A 21,125-nucleotide genomic window follows, 5' to 3' on the forward strand; every position below is an offset into this window, starting at 1 on the left:
CATGTAAAATAAGTAAATATAAGGCAACAAAAGACAGTGAATATAACTATATAACAAGCAGGTTTGGGCTGGTTTTCTCCCTTGTTTTCTGGTGGTAGTGTTTGGCTGGGATTTTTTCTGGTTAGTTCTGGTCTACAGATCTGAGTGATTGAGGGGTTGTTTCTTCATCACAAACCCGAAAAGGGTAATGCGTCACGTTAATGTCATGCTCTGGTCTGGGAGACGTAGGTTCTGCATTGGCCTAATTTAAAACAATTCATATCCAGCATCTTGAGAAAATCCAGAAGGGTTTTTCTGGAGGGTAGGGCAGCACAGAAGTGGCAAATGAGTTTTACTCTTCTCGGGAAGTGAGAGAAATCCTAATAATATGTCGGGCTGTTGGTCACATCTGGAAAAATAGGAGAAGATGACTTCCAGATCAGTCTTCAGAGAACAGTAAGTTTGTCCTTATTCGCATCCTTTGTTTTCTGCTGCATAAACCAAGGAAGCAGATGTGGAGAGAATGCAAAAATATTCAAATCCTGCCACTGAACCAGAGAGAGCTTTCTTGCTTGACTGATGGCTTGCAGATTAGAGGTAGGTCCAGGGTGGCTCAAGTTTAACAAAACAGCATATTTTTGAGAGGAAATAGTGGTATTATTTTCCAACTACTAACAAACATAAGGCAAGAAAAAGAGGAAAAAAAAGACACTAAGGATTTTATTGCTTTTGTCAGCAACCTAGAGAAGCTCAGCGACAGGCAACAGAGAGGAACAGGCAGGATTATACAGCATCATGAAGGGGAGGACAGAAAATTTAAATTTCATGTCATGAAAAGGTGTGGAGGAATTTGAAGATGAAGTGGTGTACCTGAATTGATTATCAGAAAACACAGAATAAAGCAAAAAATATATATGGCTTGCAATTGTGAAATCTACTTAGACACATCACTCAGTTTTGATACCATTCTTTCCGCACTTTCTACTCACTTTTACCTAAACTCAATTTAAACTAGTGTAACCTTTCCCTTTCGCTAGAAATATGTCTGTGTTGTGCTTGACATGGTATTTGATTTCTCTTTGCAACATTCACTTTTTTTAGACAGGGTTAATGCTGTATGTCTCTTTCTCCCCACGCCTCCCTGTGTGACCAGTCTGCTCAGAACTCAATTTACCTGATTCTGTACTTGCATAAAGGCTGATCAAAATGACTGGGCTGGACTCTAAGTGCTGTTGAAATACTATAACATTTAGTTTTGAGCATACAAATTGGAGACAATTAAATGTTTGGGTTTTTTTAAAAATATGTGGTAATACAGCAGTACAAACAACATCTGTTAAAAAAAACATTGAAAATCTGTTATTTCTAATATGCATATGTGTATATTTGTGAGTGTATGCCTGTGTATTTATTTATATATTTTAATCTGGCAGCCCACTGAAACTACAAAGTCTGCTTCCCATCCAATCACCGGAGAAATTCAGGTAAATATGTAGTTTTTGCTGCATAAATTGTTATTGCTACTGGCTGCATTTTTCCGATGAATACGTTTGCAGAAAACAGTATCTCCATTAACTGATTTCTTATTCAACTCCAACCCCTTGAGATGTCACTAATGTAAATCAGTGATAGATTTTCACCACTGTCTTTAATGTTGGCTTGTGAAATACAAGTAGAAGAACAGAAAACGCTACTGTTCCTGAGTGGGCTGAAAACGTAGTGAAATTCATTCTAATCTTTATTCTTTGGGCACTTATTGTTGTTCACTTCAGAAATTTAAGCAAAGACTGCTGAGGGTTTCTCACTGTGCAGTGGATGCATTTCCATGCAGTGCCAAGTTTGTGGTTCTCTCTTATGTAAACTGACTTTACTCTAGTTTTTTAAAACAGTGGAACTGGGAGCAGCAGAATAATGAAGCCTAGTTTCCTATAAATCTCTGTCTTTTGTTCCCTTAGTTCATCCTTCTCTCCTATACTAGCACTCAGGGTCTTTCCATAGCATTATAACATCCTTCCCTGGCTTGAGCTCCAGGTAGTCAGAATTTGTGTATTTCCTACTCAATAAGCCGGCTATTGCTCAGAATGATATCAAGGATTCATGTTTCAGCTGCTTTTTCCTGACTGGAATAGATCGATTCCTTTTTTTTTTTTTAACCAGTACTGACAGACTTTGAAAGCAAAATTTGTTTTGAGATCCGACATAATCATCTAGCATCTCATTCTAGTCAGGAGAGAGAGACAGGAACTTCTAAAATGTGTTTATTTCCAGCCAAAGCAAAGGTCTAGAACTCATTTTATTCAAAGGTTTTCGGAGAGATATTGGATCATTTAGGAAATAAAAATAACAAATAATCTCACTGTATTTTAATGCATTCTCTAGCTTCAAATCAACTATGACAAACACCTTGGCAACCTTATCATCCACATCCTTCAGGCAAGAAACCTTGCTCCCAGAGACAACAACGGCTATTCTGACCCCTTTGTTAAAGTTTATCTTCTGCCAGGGAGAGGGTAAGTGTAGGAAAAATTTTAACCTGATGTTTGTTTTAATTTGGTTTTGTTACTTGTCACTAATAAACAGAACTGAGAGTTGCTGCTACAGAAAATCCAGGTACAACACCAGGATAAATTATGAGGTTTTAATAGAAAGACAAATCCTATTCCCAGGCAAATGTGCATATTTTGCTAATGAGTTCAGGGACTTCATGATCATTCTTGTAGATTTAACTTGGTTTTCATGTTTCCATTTAAAAATTCTAATATATGCAAAATGTATTAAAAGAACAACAAACTGTACTGAAATGTACTAAATACATGTAATACTTTCTGTAATATAAAAAGCTACATGATAAGGTTAAAACAGAATTGTTGCTTCAGCTCAAGAGATTCTGAATTTGGGACAAATTTGCAAACATGCAGAATTACAGTATCTGAAATAAATTTAAGGTTCCAGTATAATATCAAAGGTGAAAAACACTAGACAGAATATATTCATTCCATGTGATTTTTAATGACTTTTTTAAAGCGTTAAGATGTGACTTTAGAAATTCTGGTAATTTTGTGTCTAATGACTATACAAATCACTAACCACTTTTTCACAGACTATTGCTTTGTTAGACTCTGTAATTGCAAACAGCTCATTAGTGTTTCCTTTAAAAGCTGTGTTTCTGTATTAGCAATATAATAACTCTTTTTTGTGCCCTCAAGTTGCAGAATGTCCTACGTATGCGTAAGTATACATGGTTATAATAATACTGCTGACTTCTAAAGCTAAGCTGATGGATCAGACCTGAGATTGCAAAGATAAATTCCCGCAAACTTCTCTGCTTGTGTAATCACACTCATCCTAAAAGACTCTTAGACTAGCACCACGCAACTAGAAATCTGTATTGCTGTTCTATTCAAAATAACAGGAAAGTGGATGCTCAGGTCACAGTTCAGCATTTGGCATATGGGCCAGCACAGCTAAAAGCACGAGTGGTACAACCAAAGCCATACGTATTCTTCTGTCGCTTGCTAATTCCAGCTGTACAGCATTCAATATCGTTCAGTGGCACTGGGCCCAAAACTATTACTCAATATAATGGGAACAAGTCCTAAATCTTGAGAGTTTTTTTAATGCACCTAAGAGCCTTGTAAAATGCTGGTCAAATCAATCTTACTGGAAACTTTGCAGGTACATTCACTGATGTAGAAATAAGACTTTGGACTAGAGAAACATTTACCCTGCAGAGGTCTAAGCCAGATCCAAATATAGGTTTAAACTTGCTGCTAAGTTATGAAGAATTTGGGTTTTAGTTTTGTTTGGGTTCATTATTTTAAAACACGGCAATGTTACATTTTTGTGTGTAACTTGGGAATTTAAGGAATAAAGAAAATGAAGTGCTTCTCAAAGGTGTCAAACTTGTTTCTGAAAGTAGAACCTTGAATTGATACTGAATATCTTTTATCTGTAGTTCAGTCCATGCTAGACATCTTATTCTTCCTAATGCCTCTATTTCTTTTAATTCTGATACTAGAAACAACCCGTTATTCATGTTTTCTTTCATCTCTGTTCTCATTTTCTCTCCCACTGCTTCCTCTGTGTTCCTAACTCTGCAAATGCTGGGTATGCAGACAAGTCATGGTTGTCCAAAATGCAAGGTAGAGTGTACTATCTTCCAATTCTATTCTTTCATTTTTGTATGCATGCATGATATGATAAGCCAGGGCGTGGAGCTATAGATGCTTCTTGAGTTTTGATGACACACTACTGCAGCATGGTTGCTGTCCATTCTCTAATGAATCCCATTTCCATGTCAGAAGGAACTGGAAACAAGAAATTAATGTTTCTCGATGCAGTAATATTCTAGGGACAAACTCTGATGACAAACAAAATTCCTTTTCAAGTCTGGAAGAATTTAGTTCAGAGATATCTAAAAATTCGTTCTCACTCACTGGAAGTTGCAAAATAATTAACTGTGAATTTGTGTCAAGATTTTGAATGATATTACTGCCAAGAGAAACAGGCACTGATTGGAAATGAAGTGGAATATTTTTCTCTCTACACCTTGCACACTGTATAGACATTAAAGCCAGGTGTAATTCCACATAATTGCCCAGCTGGCTTTAAAGCTGCTTGATGACATAAATGGCTATTTGTGATAAACAAAGTTGAATTTTTAGTTAGTGAAATTACTGGTGCTTTATTTGTCCTGGAGTTGGAAACATAAGGCAAAACTCCATTCTCAAGATGTTCTAATATGAGCACAGGCTAAGTACATAAGAATAGTAGTTCAACTCTAATTCTCAATTTGTTTAAAAGTAGAAACCTGACCAAACAAGTCAACAGATGAATTTTAATAAATAGATCTTCTCTATCATGAGTATGTTTCTTTGTTAATAAAATTATTTAATGAATGTGTTTAAATGTCACATTTTATATGCAGTTATTCTATTATACTTTTTTAATTGTACTTTCTGTTGTAACATATATTAATAAACTATAATTAAGAAAACAGAGAAATGATAAAGAAAAGAGTAATGCAGTTTTTATCTTTTGCACAGCATACTCTGTGAATTTCAAGAGCAAATTATTTCATGCTAGGTATAGACTGGTTTAATGAATGCACTTTATTAAAGCATCCCCACCTCTTAATCACCTGTTAATAATTGTTGTGGGGAAGGTACGTCTGTGCTATGAACTTAATGTATTCACCTGATCCTTCAGAGGTCTAGAAACCTTAAACTGTCATCCAGCTTAGCCTGGGTCTGCACCTTCTTAGAAGAGGTCAAGATCTGCTGCTTCCCTCCGCAACAGATCCAGACCATAGGCTATGTGAACACGGGCTAATGCCCCCCTTGCCAGTTTAGATCCAGGTACTCCATGGGCTTCAATGGAAATACTCCAGAACTACCATGTTAACAACACATTTACCTTTTGTCACTGCCACATCTGAAACTCAACAGTGCATGAATCACCTTCTCACGTATTTCTGAAAAGAATCAGAAATTTTGAAAAGGTGATGAAGATTTAATATTGCAAAAGGAAATCCAGGAAGGCAAGAGTATGTCTTGGTGCCATTTTCTTGGTTTAGTACACAGAGAGTCCTTTCCTACTTTCTTCAAAAAGATGAAAGTATGTGAATTACTTAAAACATACAGGAAAATGTATTTAGACAGGCCCAATCTGCATAATACTATCCTGGCTTAGTTAAGGTAAGAAGGGGATTACTCTGAGTGTAGAAGGAGTTTGAGTAAGTTAATATTTCATTAATAGTTGATCAGAATAGATATTCACTTGAGGGGTACTGTGAGCTGAGAGAGAGAGATGCTGCCAGCCCAGCTGTCACTTGCTGGTGTCCCATGTCTCCTTATGGGTCTGTCAAATCTCATTAATGTTTTGAGTGATGAGGATGCTTTTCTCAGATCAGAGTGTGGGAAAAGAAGGGTACTGAGGTGCTTAAGAAATCTAAGTGCATTATTGAATAGGATTTACCATCAAAACCTAATTTCCAAAAGAATTCAAATTTTTTATTTCAGCTTTTCTTGCAAGATATGCAAAGAAATAACTTTGTATGAGCTTCTTTTTCATATGGTCTTGGTTCCCCTAGATTTTAATTTATCCTTTTCTTACTGACATACAAGAAAAAAGAAATCTTTTTTTTTTTCCAAAATATACCATTGTATGCTGTGGCCGACAGAACTGGTTGCATTGTGGAGAGCTGCTACTTTGTTCCCATAAGCAGACGTGGACAGGTATTTTCTTTCATAGGTCCAAATGCCCTTCACATTTTTCAATAGACTGGAAGACAGCAGATAGCATGTTCTGCAGGAAAATAAATGGAACTGCATAGAATGACTATAAGCAAAAAGCAAGAGCAAAAAACAGCTGCAAGTCACTTTCATTAAAAGATAACGATCTAGTAAGCAGCTTAGATATGGCCACTCCGTTTTGGAGAATAAGGCCACTACACACTCCAGAATAATTAGAGGGGAGCACTGCACTGCAGAATTGAGTTTGTAGAGTGAAACTGCTGGTGCTGAAGACCCAACATTGACGTATATGTGTCAATGAAACACATACATCTTTCACATAATGTTAATTCAGACCTTCTCCAATCTGGTACCATGTGTGGTACACCATTAGTGACTAGCTGATTAAATGAGTCTCTGGAGTGCATCTTCTGAGTTAATCTCATATGAAAGGAATCTTGTTCATTTGCTCCGAGACCATGCCACAGTGTGAACCAAAACACAGTTCAATCAGATGTCAGAAGTGAGAATCAGAACAGCACACTACCAAAAATTAATGCGGAGGAACCGTAAGAGAGCTTAATAGGGCAGACACAGGTCATTCTGTGCCACTTGGCCTTAGTGCTGCAGAACAGTCCTGGACACACTTAATTTCCTAATACATACAGCAAGTAAATCCTTTAATGTATGGGAGGTTTGAATGGAAGACAAAGGGCAGATAAATTGCAGAGTGACAAAACGAGGTTCTTTATGTCTTGTTGGGTTTTCAAAGTATTAAAAGCTTCTCATGTTCTACCCAGCTCTTTTGAGTTGTCCATTAAAATTTATATTAAATTACAATTAAAATTGGAATGGAAGCAAATCTGACATCAAAGCTCACAGAGCTAGATGAATCCATATTCTGTTAAAGGTTAGCGTATTGCTTTCTCCATACTCAGGAAATGCAAAGTGCAATAGAAAGCACTACTGATTCCTTTTAAAAACAGATTATGCAGCCAAACTTTTTATTCTTGGCTATTGATAAAAATAATCATGAGCTTGATGCACTTTTATGTTTGTTTCCAGTACAGTTAGAGGTATAGGCAGAGAACTGGATCAATAAGAAATTAGTATTTCTGTCATTAACAGGATATTAGTTACCCCATGGCGTTCATTAAACTTTCTTGTGAAATGAGACTCCTGTAATTAGAGACTGTAACCTATAAATATAATGGACTCGTGCTACTTGAAAGTGCTAATAGGAGGATGATCTTGGAAAAGAAATCGATGTATTATCACTTCAATTTATAATCAGAGCCCAACACCTACAATGGGAGAACAAAGCATATGTGCATGTGCTGACGGATGCTTTATGTTGAAACGGTTGTTGGCAGAGCTAGCCTGCTGAAGGGTCAGGAGATGTTTTAAAAGACCATGTCAGGAAAGCATGCTAATGAAAAAAACCCCAAAGGCTGTCATTGTCCTCTTGTAACCCTGAACTGTAGCAGAAATGAGGGACACAATTCTTTTCTTTTTCCTCTTTTTGGTTTGTGGGTTGTTTTTTGTGTTAGAACTGAAAGAAACAAAAAGAAACAAAAGATCGCTAATGTAATGTTTCCTTCCTTTGTTCAAATTCAGTGCCGAGTACAAGCGGAGAACTAAGTACATACAGAAAAGCTTGAATCCTGAGTGGAATCAGACGGTCATTTATAAAAATATCTCCGTGGAGCAGGTGCGTGACCAGTAGTGCTGTTCAGTGCAACTTGCTGCGTTGTTACTTGTGTGGTCTGCAGTGCTTACTGTGAAGGTAGCAGTGCTGCTGGCAATCCTGTGAACCCTGGTAAAGTCTTGCGAAATTTAGGGGAAATTTGGAACTATTTCCTTGCTTCTGATAGAGCTTACTAGATCAGTACTCTTTTCTTGTCAGTTCTACTCATTAAAATGGTAATTTGTGGGGATTACACTCATAATCATGTCATAAGTACAGATGTGGCAATTTAAAAAATGATAATGGAATACAGTAAGGGAATAAATTAAGACATCATAAGTTTCTAACTAGATGCAGAAATCACTGTCACTCTTTGTTCCAAGATCCGTGCAAGCTCAGACAAAACACAAGTCATATGATTTTCTCATGCAAAAGTATTTATAAAACATGGAGATACATTTTTAGATTTAGCATCAATGTACAGCAATGGCCTTCAGATATGAGTCTTCTGAAAAAGATTTAGAAGATACTTAATTTCCTTGTTAAAGAAAGATTTAACTCACATCCGGGAAACAGGTCTGTGGAAATCTTCTGTTTCTTGGTGGCTTCCTCACTCTAGCTAACCTATAGGGTTAACTGAGGCAGTATGAAGCAATTGAGTCCTCTTTTTCTCCATCTCTCCTTTAAAAGGGACTTTTTACCATTTGAAAAGGGCATAATGAGCAAAATGATGATCATCCATTTGTTTAAATTATGAAGTGTATTTTGTAGAATAATGGATCTGTATGAAGTCCTAAATCTTTTTGCCTTTCTAAGTGTTTTGTTCTTGATACTTTCAACTTCACTTTTCAAGGCCATTTATTCTTTCAGTACTTCTTGAAAAAACCCAGAATAACCAGACTTTTTAGTGAATAGATTTCCCAATGCTTTTAATATACTTCTCCAGCATAACACCAAGGCTTCAATATTATCTTCCTAACTTAAAATTTGGTTATTCATTCTTCTTGTTCATTGAGAGGAACATAGATTAAGATACTAATTTTTACATGGAGCAAAACCCTTCCCACAGAGGGACTAGCATGGTTGCTCATGCAATCTACACATCCGAATTTAACAGGCCATAGCTCAGATTTACTTCAGAGGTGCCTTGTTGTATGTAGTGGTTATGGTTTGCTGGGTTTTGTATGCTGTTTTGTGTAGGCTTCCATAAATGGTAGGTCATTGACAGTGAACACATCAGAAGAAAAAAACTGTGATTTTTATCTAGCTGCAATATAAGCCCTGAGTCTTCTGGGTTTTGTGAAAAAGGTTGGTAAGTCTTAAGCAATATTTCCAAACTGAGCTTTCCATGTAAGAAAGGCTCTTCTGTTCACTTAATTTGCTTCCAGGTTCTGCTGTGACATTTCACAGAGCTGTAATTAAGAATGCTTGGGTGTTGGACATTCAGTGGTGTTTCGGTGATTTTAAATTGGATAATGATCTTAGTGTAGGATTTCTTGTACAGAGATTTTTGTGAAAGAAAACTTCCTAATATCTTTGATGTCATTTTTTTGACCATTATTTAATGAAATTTGCCTTTAGGTCACGTATTGAATTATTTGAACCTTTGCGTTCTATTTGCACATCACGTCCTCTTCTCTTCCTCCAAGACTGATAGGAGTGCTTATAAGTGTGCAAGCTCCATCTGGGCACAATATATGTTGTATGTTTTGTCCTTTTGCCACATAGAAGTGCGCTCAGGGAATAGTGCTTCCTTCCACACCTTTCCATGGCTTGCATCTAGTGGTAAGATAACAGTGTGAGTTATTCTTCTCCTATAAAATTCAGTGCCCTGACTTAGAGAATGTACAGTAAAGCACATTTCTAAATCATCAAATAATTCTATGCTGATGATAAGTACCCTCTCCGATTTGAAAAACTATCACCATGCAACAGTATATTGTTTGCACTCATAACCCTCATGAATGGATATTTCAAAATAGTTATGGTTATGAAGAGAACTATAAAACAATAATCATGATAGTCTGAGTGTTCTGATCACCAAACAAGTAAAACTGCATCATACACTAAGTTATACAGTTAGCAGTCATACCCTAACATAAATTCATGAATCTTTATAAATATTATTTTTTCAAAGAAATATTTCCTTTCCCTCCATCAAAGCATGGGTTGCTTGCTGACAGCAAATAAGTATTACTAAATATTTCCTAATCTAGTCCTTTTAACGTCACTGTCTAGACTTTAGTTGGTTCTACAATTTTTCATTTTCCTTTCCTTTTTCATAACCTAGCTGAAATTAAAGTGAAAATAATTATGGGAAATAGATCACCCTTTGAAATGAAACAGACTTTTTCAAGTTCTGAATGACTAGTTTTATCACGTAGCAAATTCTACTTTGACAGTTGGAGAAAAAATAAATTAAACTTTGAATATTTAGTAATCTAAGTATTTTGTTAAGTAATACAGTCGAGATAATTACAGTTTGAGAGAAAGGCTGAGCACACACATTACATATATTGTATAATAATTGCTAAATCAAGTCAAATACCTGCTCAGAGCATGAGAGAAAGTATTAGAATGATTTAAGGAGAAGATGGTAAAAGATGTAAGTTCTGTTGCTGGTCAGGCATTGGTATAATGTATGACCACAAGATAAGGCGTGAATTTGTTTGCGTAAATTTCTTACCTGTCAGAAAACAGATAAAAGTATTTCCTTAAATCATGGATATAATTCATTAAAGCGAATAGCTCTTGCTGTACTCATGTCCTTAAATTGAAGGTAATATATTTTAAGAGAGTAACATTTTCAAAATCCTTGAGTGATGTAGGAGCCTATGTCTTATTTCCAAGAGTAAGAAAATCTTTCTTATGAAACAGGAAGATATTGGTACCTACTTCTTACTTAATATCTCGGACAAGAGAAAGTAAGTTTCCAACTGACCTAGCAGAAGTCTTTTGTCCTCTCACATACTGAAGTATAGAAATATAGAGAAGAATATAATAAAATGGTAAATATGAATGTAAACACAAATAAGTATAATGCGTGATCTAATACACACCTTCATTTCTACTCATCCAATGTCCTGATTGAGACTACAGTCTTTTCTATAATTTCTGAATTAATTATAGGAATTTGCTTTCAGTATAGGAGAAAACCAAACTGTATTAAAATTATTTATTTGCTTCAGTCATTAGTTGTATGAAATTTTCAAGGAATATATATTAAATATTTCAAGTAATCATAGAATCATAGAATCATAGAATGGTTAGGGTTGGAAGGGACCTCAAAGATCATCTAGTTCCAACCCCCCTGCCATGGGCAGGGAAATCCTCCACTACACCAGGTTGCCCAAAGCCTCATCCAGCCGGGCCTTGAACACTGCCAGGGATGGGGCATCCACAACTTCTCTGGGCAACCTGTTCCACTGCCTCACCACCCTCAATGTAAAGAATTTCTTTCTTATATCTAACCTAAATCTGCCCTCTTTCAGTTTAAAGCCATTGCCCCTTGTCCTATCACTACATGCCCTTGTAAAAAGTCCCTCTCCAGCTTTCCTGTAGGCCCCCTTTAGGTACTGGAAAGCTGCAATAAGATCACCCCTGAGCCTCCTCTTCTCCAGGCTGAACAGCCCCAACTCGCTTAGCCTGTCTTCATAGCAGAGGTGCTCCAGCCCTCTGATCATCTTCGTGGCCCTCCTCTGGACTCATTCCAGTAGCTCCATGTCCTTCTTGTGTTGGGGACTCCAGAGCTGAATGCAGTATTCCAGGTGGGGTCTCACGAGAGCAGAGTAGAGGGGTAGAATCACCTCCCTCGACCTGCTGGCCACGCTCCTTTTGATGCAACCCAGGATGCGGTTGGCTTTCTGGGCTGCCAGCGCACATTGCCGGCTCATGTTGAGCTTCTCATCCACCAATGAGAATGCATATTTATTTATACAGACATGCATTATCCGTAACTACACCCAGTGTTCTCCAGACATTTAAAACAAGGAACAGTCACTTCTGTACATGGGCTGTTGGTTACGTCTACAAGAGAAAATATTATTCATGTTGGCAGTTTCTGTATATTCCTTTATTTTCTTTAAATAATGGGCTGTCCATAGCAGCCTAAACCTAACTGAAGTTCACGTGCAGTAATATGCTTTTGGGTGGGTTTTTCTTTTTTAATTATTATTTATTTTTCATTTTTCCACAAAGCAAAGTCTGAAATTAGTTGTGGCTTAGTAACACAGTTTTCTTAACATACTTTTTGAACTCAAATGGGGTTCACAACATGTGTAAGGTCAGCTGGACCAAACTGCTTTCTCTCTTTTAGAGACATTTTCTTATTTTCCTATTAGTGCATTGCCCGCTTGCAGAAACTCACCATCAGATGGATAGTGGGTTTCTGCAACCCATTTCAGTATTGCTGTCAGTTAAATTCCTGATGGGCATCTGAACTTCTGGCTTCATGACCTAAAACTGGATGATGTAAGACATAACCCTGCTTTGCTGTGATGGTATAATGGCTGCTTTAAAAATCACTAGCCATTGAGTGTTCTTTGCCTTCAATAGTGGTACGTGAATATATCTGCAAAAAAGGAAATTTTCCTCCTCTTTGAAACTCATTTCATGCACTCTGCCTAATAAAGCTCTTTTGGTGTTTTTTTTAGTGTCATAATGTTTTTAAAAGCTTTATTAAACTAAGAGGCTTAAAATAGATATCTCAAAGAAATGTAGAGTACTGCAAGTTTTCAGCACAGTTTTATTACCATACCAGTGCAAAGAAACTAGCAAAGTAGGGTTGCAGTAACTTGAACATCTTCTCTATTTTTCCCTCTCCACCAAAAATCCTTCAGATCTTCAGGGTTTTTTTTACTTTCCTGGATCTATACATTCTTCTAGCTGTCCTTGCACAGTCATCACCAACCCAAACCATTCTATGATTCTATGAAACAAGAAGACAACATGTCTTCCCAAAAGCTGTTCCTCTTTTTGAAAGGGTAGAAATATGTGTACTTAGTATAACATCCAGGAAGCCAAAAGTAGCATGGACCAGCAGCCACTCAACTAATTTTTTCAGGTTATTTTTCACATTGCAGTTTCAATACTGTCTTGGAACAGCAAAGAAAAGGAATTTTATTCGGTTAAAGAAATCAGCTTTACAAATATTCTGTAAGGGATGTTCGAAAGAAAATCATTTTGTTCAACTTTTTCCTTAATTTTTGCAGGATATTTTTTAAAAGAATGTTTAAGAAGAATGTTGCCTAATTACATAGGAATAAAACAGAGAAAGATTAAAGGATTGCCCTCAAATATATATTTTTTTAAATCTTAGCTTTCAAGTGATGTTGTTGCCTGTTGAAAGAGTACATTGTTGATGCTAAAAATAATACAATTCCCCTTTGTGTGGGTTTTCCGGGATATGTTGATTTAAACTTGATTTTCAAAGACACTGGCTTTGCAGAGTTGCTCATTTTTGTAAAGTTAGCTGGGAGCAGAAGGTATTCTGAATACATAATAATGAGGTGAAATTATCATTTAAAGACAATTTAAAGTTATTAAGAACTGTCTGAATCTGTGTTACATTAAACCAAGGGGCAGTGGAGGTAAACAGCACACAGTGCTTTTCTTGGAAGTATATCTAATATGTACAGTAAATGGTATAGCTTCTAATTTTGAGCAATGACTTGATCCTTGTTGTCCCTTTGTCCCAGGCAGCCAGTTAATGGTCAGACTAATGAGTGACACATTGCTTCTGTTAGGATGATGACCTCAGTTTTCACATAAGATTTCTGATTCTGAGCTCTTTTATTAAAGTATGTGAAAAGAGTCCTGTTTTCCTGAGTAATGCTTGGAAGTGTCCAACAAATTCTTCACTTACAACTTCTGTCTGCCTTCGCAGACATCCCATAACCCCAAGATTTTGTTCTCTCTTTCAAGCCACATGAGTTTATTACTGACTCTGCAACCACCCACTAGCCTTTTGCCACATCATGCACCGCCAGTAATCAGTCTTCTCCCCATCTGACTCACAGAGCCCTGGTATGTCACTCAGGTCAATCTTTCCAGTAAGGTCAACTGCTTTGGTCAACAGCTTCTCCTTCTTGCACTATCTTGTCTTATAAAAAGACTTGTTTCTTACTACAGCCTGAAGGAAAAGTGCTTGACACAGCTATCATGCTTAACAAAGCCTGCAGATAATGGGGTTTGATGGCTGTCATTAATACCTAACAGTACAATTTGTCCTGCATGAATGGATCACTTGCAGAGTCCCATTGACTACATTGAATTACAGGGGTATTAATGCCTGGTCCTCACAGATGAGATTGTGTAAATAGGGTGGTTTAAATATTACATTTGAAATTCACTCTCAAATGCACTTTAGGCAAGTGCCTGAGTTCAGACCGCTCAGATCTGATGATGAGGAAATCTGCATAAATACAAAAATGGGGATTTAAAAATCAGTTTGGCCCTTGTAGTGGACACACATTCTTTCAAAAACAACTTGTGGAAATTCCTAAAATAGGGCCAAGCACAAGCCCATTTGTCTTGATAACAAATGGCCTCAAATTATTTTTTCTGAGATCAAGGTTGATGGGAGGACAAAAGCTGCCTAGCTGTCACTATGAAGACGGGTACAAGGAGGAGATAATGAATAGAAACCACCATAAATACTTGATCTGAAGTTTATGATGGCAATGGGGTTAATTATCCTTTGACTTAAATTGCAGCTGAAAAAGAAAACACTGGAAGTGACTGTCTGGGATTATGATCGATTCTCCTCGAACGACTTCCTTGGTGAAGTGAGTATCTTATTTTCTCCTCTCTAACCCTGACTAACTAGAAAGCTGATTAACTGCATGCTGGTATTTGGAGACTGTTCTCTTCCAGGGTATGGTACGTGTTTTAAGTAAAACCTTTTTTACATCACAGTTTTACTACTGACTTCATAACAAATGGTCATGATTTCTTTCATTCACACATGAAAGATACCTTCCCTTTATCTTGATAAACTGTGGGCAAGTTCATTTAGGACTCAACACAATGTTATTTTACTGAAAATTAAGAGGGTTTTTGAGTATGTAATAGTAACAGCCTTCACAGTGACTGAATGGGGAATTCTTGTTATGACTGATAAGCTGTCTGCCTTGATTTTAACATAACATGGGAAGGCTGAGGAGGTATCAGTCTTTATAAATGATTAAAGGATTAAATTCTGCCATCAAGCCATAATTTAGCACATGCACAAGTATCTGCAAGTGTGAGTAATTTGATCTTGCTGATCAAGGTCTCATTTTTAACACTACAAAGTAGTAATATCATTACCAAAGTATGACTGAAGGCAAAATTGTGTAATTAATAATAAATGAGATGAGTGATCATGGGAAGAAGTGCGCTCTGTCTATTAAAAGCAAATAAACAAACATACACATGTATAATACAGAATTACCAGCAATAACTGGGATGTCAAAAAAGTAATTAAAAACGTTATTACAAAAGAGGATTATAATTAGAAACAGAAGCCCGGGAAAATTGATTGCTCATATACAGAGTAACTCAGGGTATCTCTGCTTATCCTGCATTTGAATCTTGCAAAAAGGCACTCAGTTCAGCTCCAACTCCCCTTTGTGTAACTACAAAGTTGACCAATCAGTGTCACTATTTGAACAGTTACGAAAATAAATGTGTAGTAAACAGCTATATGATTACTTATTTCCTGCGTACGGCATCAATATTCTTGAGTTCAGTAAGTTTGTCCAAATGCAGGGCTTTACTGAATATTTATATCATTTTTATTTATGACATTTAGAAAATGGATGATCCAGCAGCTACTTGTACAGGAAGATTTAAATTTTTCCCTTAAAATATTTTCAACCTCTAGAACTATTTTCTTTATTAAATTATTCAGACTTAAATATGAAAACCGTTCTTCATGTTAAAAAGGAACAGAAAATACTACGCAGTGTATTTCAGGACCAGGATGTCCAGAGGAATCCTGCACCATAACATCAAATATGAGATATCCAAGTTGTGCCCAGAGGATATGCTTGAATAGGGCCAGCACCAGTTGCATGCCCCAGGTTAACATTATGGTTCACATCAATGGAATGTGATCCCTCTTCTCTTACAAAGCAGAGCCCCGGGCCTATACTGCCTATTGGGAACAATCCTCAACCATGCAGCCTTCCAAGTCATTCCCAAAGCTATGACCAAAAACCACACCAGGGAGCATGCTACATAGTTAATCTGTTCAGATTAAGTATAGACCTAACCAGAAAGACCAAGCCAGGTCAAATACAACCTGTGAAGCTGAAACAAAAAAGACTTTTAACCTTCTAGAAAAATCAGTCATGAAGAGAATTCCCCATCCCTAAACTTGACAAGGCTTTCTTTAATTCAGAGTCTTATAATAAACAGACAAAGATGTTGTTCCCTGAGGTAATAGCACACTTGGTTTGTCTACCAGTTTTAAAACTTCCCTACCTGACGTTAGTTTTAACACTCTCACCTTAGAGGCAAATGCAAGGCTATTTTTGTCCTTTCCTTCATTCAAGACTCTGTGATGACTGTTTAGTACTTTATATCTCCTAGTCCTCTCAACTACAAGACCATTAAGGTTCCAATATTAATTTTTCTTTACTTTTTTTTTTGTAAGAAAATTTCACAGAACTCCCGCTAACAATGCAGGTAACCTAGAGCCGACTTTAGCTACGATAGGGTATTTTTTAGTCAAATTGCTTGTTTCATTTCCATATTGCCATTGCATCTCCCTTTTTTTTTTTCTCAGTGAAGTTTCAAGGCACAAATTGCCTATTGAATTCCATTATTTTAGTGAAGTGCAAAGGTATCCTTGTTCTTTTATTTTTGTTACAAATTCTGCATTTGTGGATTTTTTAAAGAATCAACAAGCACCAGTCTCGTATTACTGAAGACTTTATTAAAAATAAATATCAAAATATTTACCCCTTTACTAACATTGACAAAAGGGACATTCAGAGGCAGAATGACTAGATGTCTTTTTAGTCTAACTTTCAAGCTAGTCTCACAAGCTACTCTTTAAACCGTCTAGCTATCTTGATATGGAGCTATGTCTAAGCTCATAGTTCTTACTGAGGTCCTGTTGAGAAGATCTATTAGTCCAGACACATCAATATGCTAACAAATGTGGATTTGGGATCGCAGTTAGCTTATATCAGTTGAGGTCAGAGCATAAGCAGAGAGTCCTGAATCTCTCAGCATACACCTTTATGTCCTTAACTTCTTCCATTTGATTCCAACTTCTGGTAACACAACTATTGCTGTGCACAATCATTACTAGATCAGATACAGGCCATAAATTGTACTTTGATTTAATTGTAGGTATTGATTGAGTTATCCAGTGTCTCTCAGCTTGACAACACTCCTCGGTGGTACCCTCTGAAAGAACAGAGTGAAAACATTGATCATGGGAAATCCCATTCTGGACAGAGTAGCCAGCAATCTCCAAAACCATCTGTCATCAAGAGCAGAAGTCATGGAATTTTCCCGGACCCCTCCAAGGGTAGGAATGACTTGGTGCATCTGATATGAAATGTTTTCCCAGATGATGGGAAAACCTTTGCTATGTGTAAGTTCCAATAGAGAAATAATGGTACTGTTATGACGTTTGTATACACTTTTATTAAAAACATATTTATCTCTGTGATTAATTCATTGGATCCAAGGCTTAATTTGACTTGATCAGTGCCAGTCAGCTTACGGAGTAACTGTGTCCTTAGAACAGCAGCTTACAAGCTCTATATGCTTTGCACATCTACTATAGGTTCTGTGCCCTTTTCATTTTTCTGGTAGCCTTGGCTAAATTCAATACATATTTAGCTTTCTATTTTTCATGTTCCTTAAATACTCTATGGCATTTTATCTTCTGGAAATGTCGCATTAATATTTGATAGAATAACAATCACGCTATATTAATGCATATGCCTTTCCAGTCAATGATAATGGGCTGTATCAATTGTATTAGAAATCAGTAGAGTGATATAGTAAAATTATACTAATGTTTACAAAAGCAGAAGTGATCCCAATGTCTCTTGCTCCATGAAATTTATCTCTACTTTTTTTTATACTAAGTAGTTGGTGGCCAGTTGCTCACTTAAAGCACAGTGTATGTCATATCAAAGCAAAAGTCATCCTAAACAGCATCCAGATGAGAGCCTCAGAGTGAAAAGACTCTGCTCCATCTCCTCTCTATTTCTCCATGTGATGTTTAGCTAGGGGTTGGTGTCTACATAAGATCTATCTATAAATTAGAGGTTAGTACAGCACCTATTGTAAGTCAGGCTATGGTTTTGGCTGAGGCATTCATTAGAATAAAACTGCTTACAATATTCAATACTGGCGTAAGTGATGCTAGTTATTCTCTGCACTATAGAGAAGTAGAAAGTAGAAAATGAACTAATCTTTAGGCTACTCCGTCATTTCACCAGTGTGAAGCAGCACAGGAGGCATAATTCACAGGTGACAGAAACCCGATAGTATATTAATTATTCCCTGGGCCAGGGAACAGTGGGGAAGTAGAAAATGATGCTTCATAAGACATTCCTAATCATGATATATCCTGAGACTTTGAATGGCATTGCACAGATTAATCTTTGTTCCTTGTTCTGGAATACAGCTAGAAAGGCCAGTCAAGAGAAAGAAAATGAAATTATTTGTTTGTTTTTAATAAACACTGCAGTTGTGCTTCTCCCTTTTCTTGGTAGACATGCAAGTGCCCACCATTGAGAAATCCCACAGCAGTCCAGGGAGCTCCAAATCTTCCTCTGAAGGACATCTACGCTCTCACGGTCCATCCCGCAGCCAAAGCAAAACCAGCGTCACTCAAACCCACCTTGAAGACGCTGGGGCAGCCATCGCCGCTGCTGAAGCAGCTGTCCAACAGCTTCGCCTTCAACCAAGTAAAAGACGCAAATAAATTCCTCAGCATGGCAGCTTAATGTTCATCTGTTGCCTTTTTCCCTGCTGTCCTTCCCTTTTAAGCTACTTTTTTTCTGTTCTTGGCACACTGTGCTCACTCTGTTCAATGTCTTTCTTTGTGTGCCTGTGTGTGAATACATATAATTACAATATATTGTATTTAGAAGTCTTTTATTTATTTATTTATTTTAATTTATATAGATGCAGTGAAACTGGCTGTTTCTCCATCAGTCTCTTCACTCATGGTCCATGATGTTCCATGGTTGTGCTTGACTCACAGAGAATTCCATTGTGTGGTGATGTTTTGATGTCACTAAATAACTGCCAATGAAATAATCAAAGCCTGCAGAGATCCAGCTGCCAGCTCTTCGAGTTGCACACAACAAGTACTGAGAGCACATTAACAACGAGATATATCTATAAGTAGTAATCAGGAAGGACAGTACTATATATACATAAGAAGATTTAAAGTTAAAGAGAAAAGTTTTTTAACTACATGGCTGAAATTTCTATTTTTGAAACATGACTGTAAATATCTAATTTTTTTTTGAATGGGGAATATAAGGCAATCTTAATATCTCAGATAAAATCATGTTAGTGACGTTAGTATTTGCAGAACAGCAATAGACAGAAACATTAAACACATTAAATGCAAAATCATTAAACACACAAAGCCATTAACAACATCAGATTTCAACAGTGTTATCAAGTTAGCAAAGTCAAAGGGAGTTAAGAGCTAAGCCAGGTGTCACAGTCTATTGAATTTTTCTAGCAATTTTTATTCCATGGATTGATTAAGGCTCAAGATAGATTTAATCTGACAACATTAGATAGATTAATAAATTAAAACTTTTCCATTCAAAAGGGTTGCTCTCCAGAGAATACTTCAGAGCAGTATCCGATTGCTAGTTGAGGGTTTAGCTGATGGCAAATTAAAACTCTCTGACTGTGGAATCATTGTGTTTGTCTTCAGGATTTGTTGATTTGTCATAAATTTACCATGGTATAATGCAAAAACTAGGGTGAAATTATTTCCCTTGTCTTCACTATCATTAATAAAGAAACAGCCAGTTTTAATACTCTTTAATGCTGTGCATGTGATGTCTCTTTGCTGTTTGAAAACACTACTTACTTAAATTCAGAAAAAAACACTTCTGTTTGCATGAATAACATTTAAGCTGGTTCCATCTGAGGATACATACTCTGGGTTTCCATTTCACCCACACTGCCACAGCAGCACATAAAAGCGGTCAGTCTAATCATGCCAGGAAGCAGCACAGACACAGCATAGCAGGAGTCCTCCCTATTCAAAGAACTCAGTCTGACAATCTGCCTCCACCAGCCAATGACAACAAAGACCAAAGCCAACTAGCCCTCAGGAAAGTGATGTCTGATGGACCAGTCAAGCCTGAAGGAGGTGAGCAGAAAGACATGGTTAAGAAACCAGCCACATCCCAAATCCTTCTTGCCATGTCTACTAATTCATTGCAATATTTAAGTATTTATTTTACCCCTTCATTAAGTGCTGTAAATGTTAACATGAATCAAGAACTCTGCTTGATTTTTCCACATCAGCGCATAAATCCATAATGAAAAATTATGCTAAGAAATATTACAAAACAGTGAACATGTGCTTCCATTCCACTGATGGACTTAAACTTCTAGTGAAAATGGTATAGTTTTGCTTTTGCTGCCTAATAAAAAGCATGCATCCAACTTGGTCTGCTTAATCATGATTGAACATTTCTTGTACCATGACAAAAAACTAATTGCACATTTTAGTTTCTGGAATTCTGTTTGGGACAGCAATAATTTCTTTTTCCTCTCCCAAAGTAGTTGTTATGTCACAAGTCATTAGTGTAGACAATTTTCAAACCGCCAGTGGAAAGGAAAGGAGTTTCGATCCATATATAGCTCAATTTCATGATAACTTTCCTATCAGCCTCTTAAAAAATTATTTTCTATCTGTAGGCACCTATACATCGAACCTAAATACCACATAACATCAATTTATCCCCTCATCACAAATAAAGAGCCAGAGTCTCAATTGGTTCAAATTGGCACTGTTCTTTTGACTTCTGAAACATTTTGCTTATTTCCATGGAATCTGAGGAATTATTCCAATAAACTTGCAGACTGGACTCCCAGATCATCTCTTGTGCCGTACTCCCTTCCCAAGTTCTGATGATTCATTGAAGGTTTTTCTGTCAACACCATCGCACACCGTGGACAACACAGTCTGGCTGAGAATGTTGTAGGAGAGAAAGAGGGAATGATACTTAAAACAA

At 36.9% G+C, this 21,125-nt stretch overlaps 1 protein-coding gene across 2 annotated transcripts in view; it reads left to right on the forward strand.

Annotated features, from left to right (window-relative positions):
• Positions 1–21,125, forward strand: part of PCLO (piccolo presynaptic cytomatrix protein) — a 401,981-nt gene that overhangs the window by 318,630 nt on the left and 62,226 nt on the right. For both annotated transcript variants that reach the window (XM_086610093.1, XM_086610095.1), the window contains exons 14-21: positions 1,413–1,463; positions 2,359–2,489; positions 4,095–4,121; positions 7,830–7,923; positions 14,613–14,684; positions 17,242–17,422; positions 18,624–18,818; positions 20,072–20,254. In XM_086610093.1, the coding sequence (XP_086466219.1) occupies positions 1,413–1,463; positions 2,359–2,489; positions 4,095–4,121; positions 7,830–7,923; positions 14,613–14,684; positions 17,242–17,422; positions 18,624–18,818; positions 20,072–20,254 (934 nt within the window). The remainder of the gene's footprint in view (positions 1–1,412; positions 1,464–2,358; positions 2,490–4,094; positions 4,122–7,829; positions 7,924–14,612; positions 14,685–17,241; positions 17,423–18,623; positions 18,819–20,071; positions 20,255–21,125) is intronic.

This window comes from Tauraco erythrolophus, chromosome 4 (assembly GCF_009769465.1).
Source record: "Tauraco erythrolophus isolate bTauEry1 chromosome 4, bTauEry1.pri, whole genome shotgun sequence".
NCBI lineage: Eukaryota > Metazoa > Chordata > Aves > Musophagiformes > Musophagidae > Tauraco > Tauraco erythrolophus.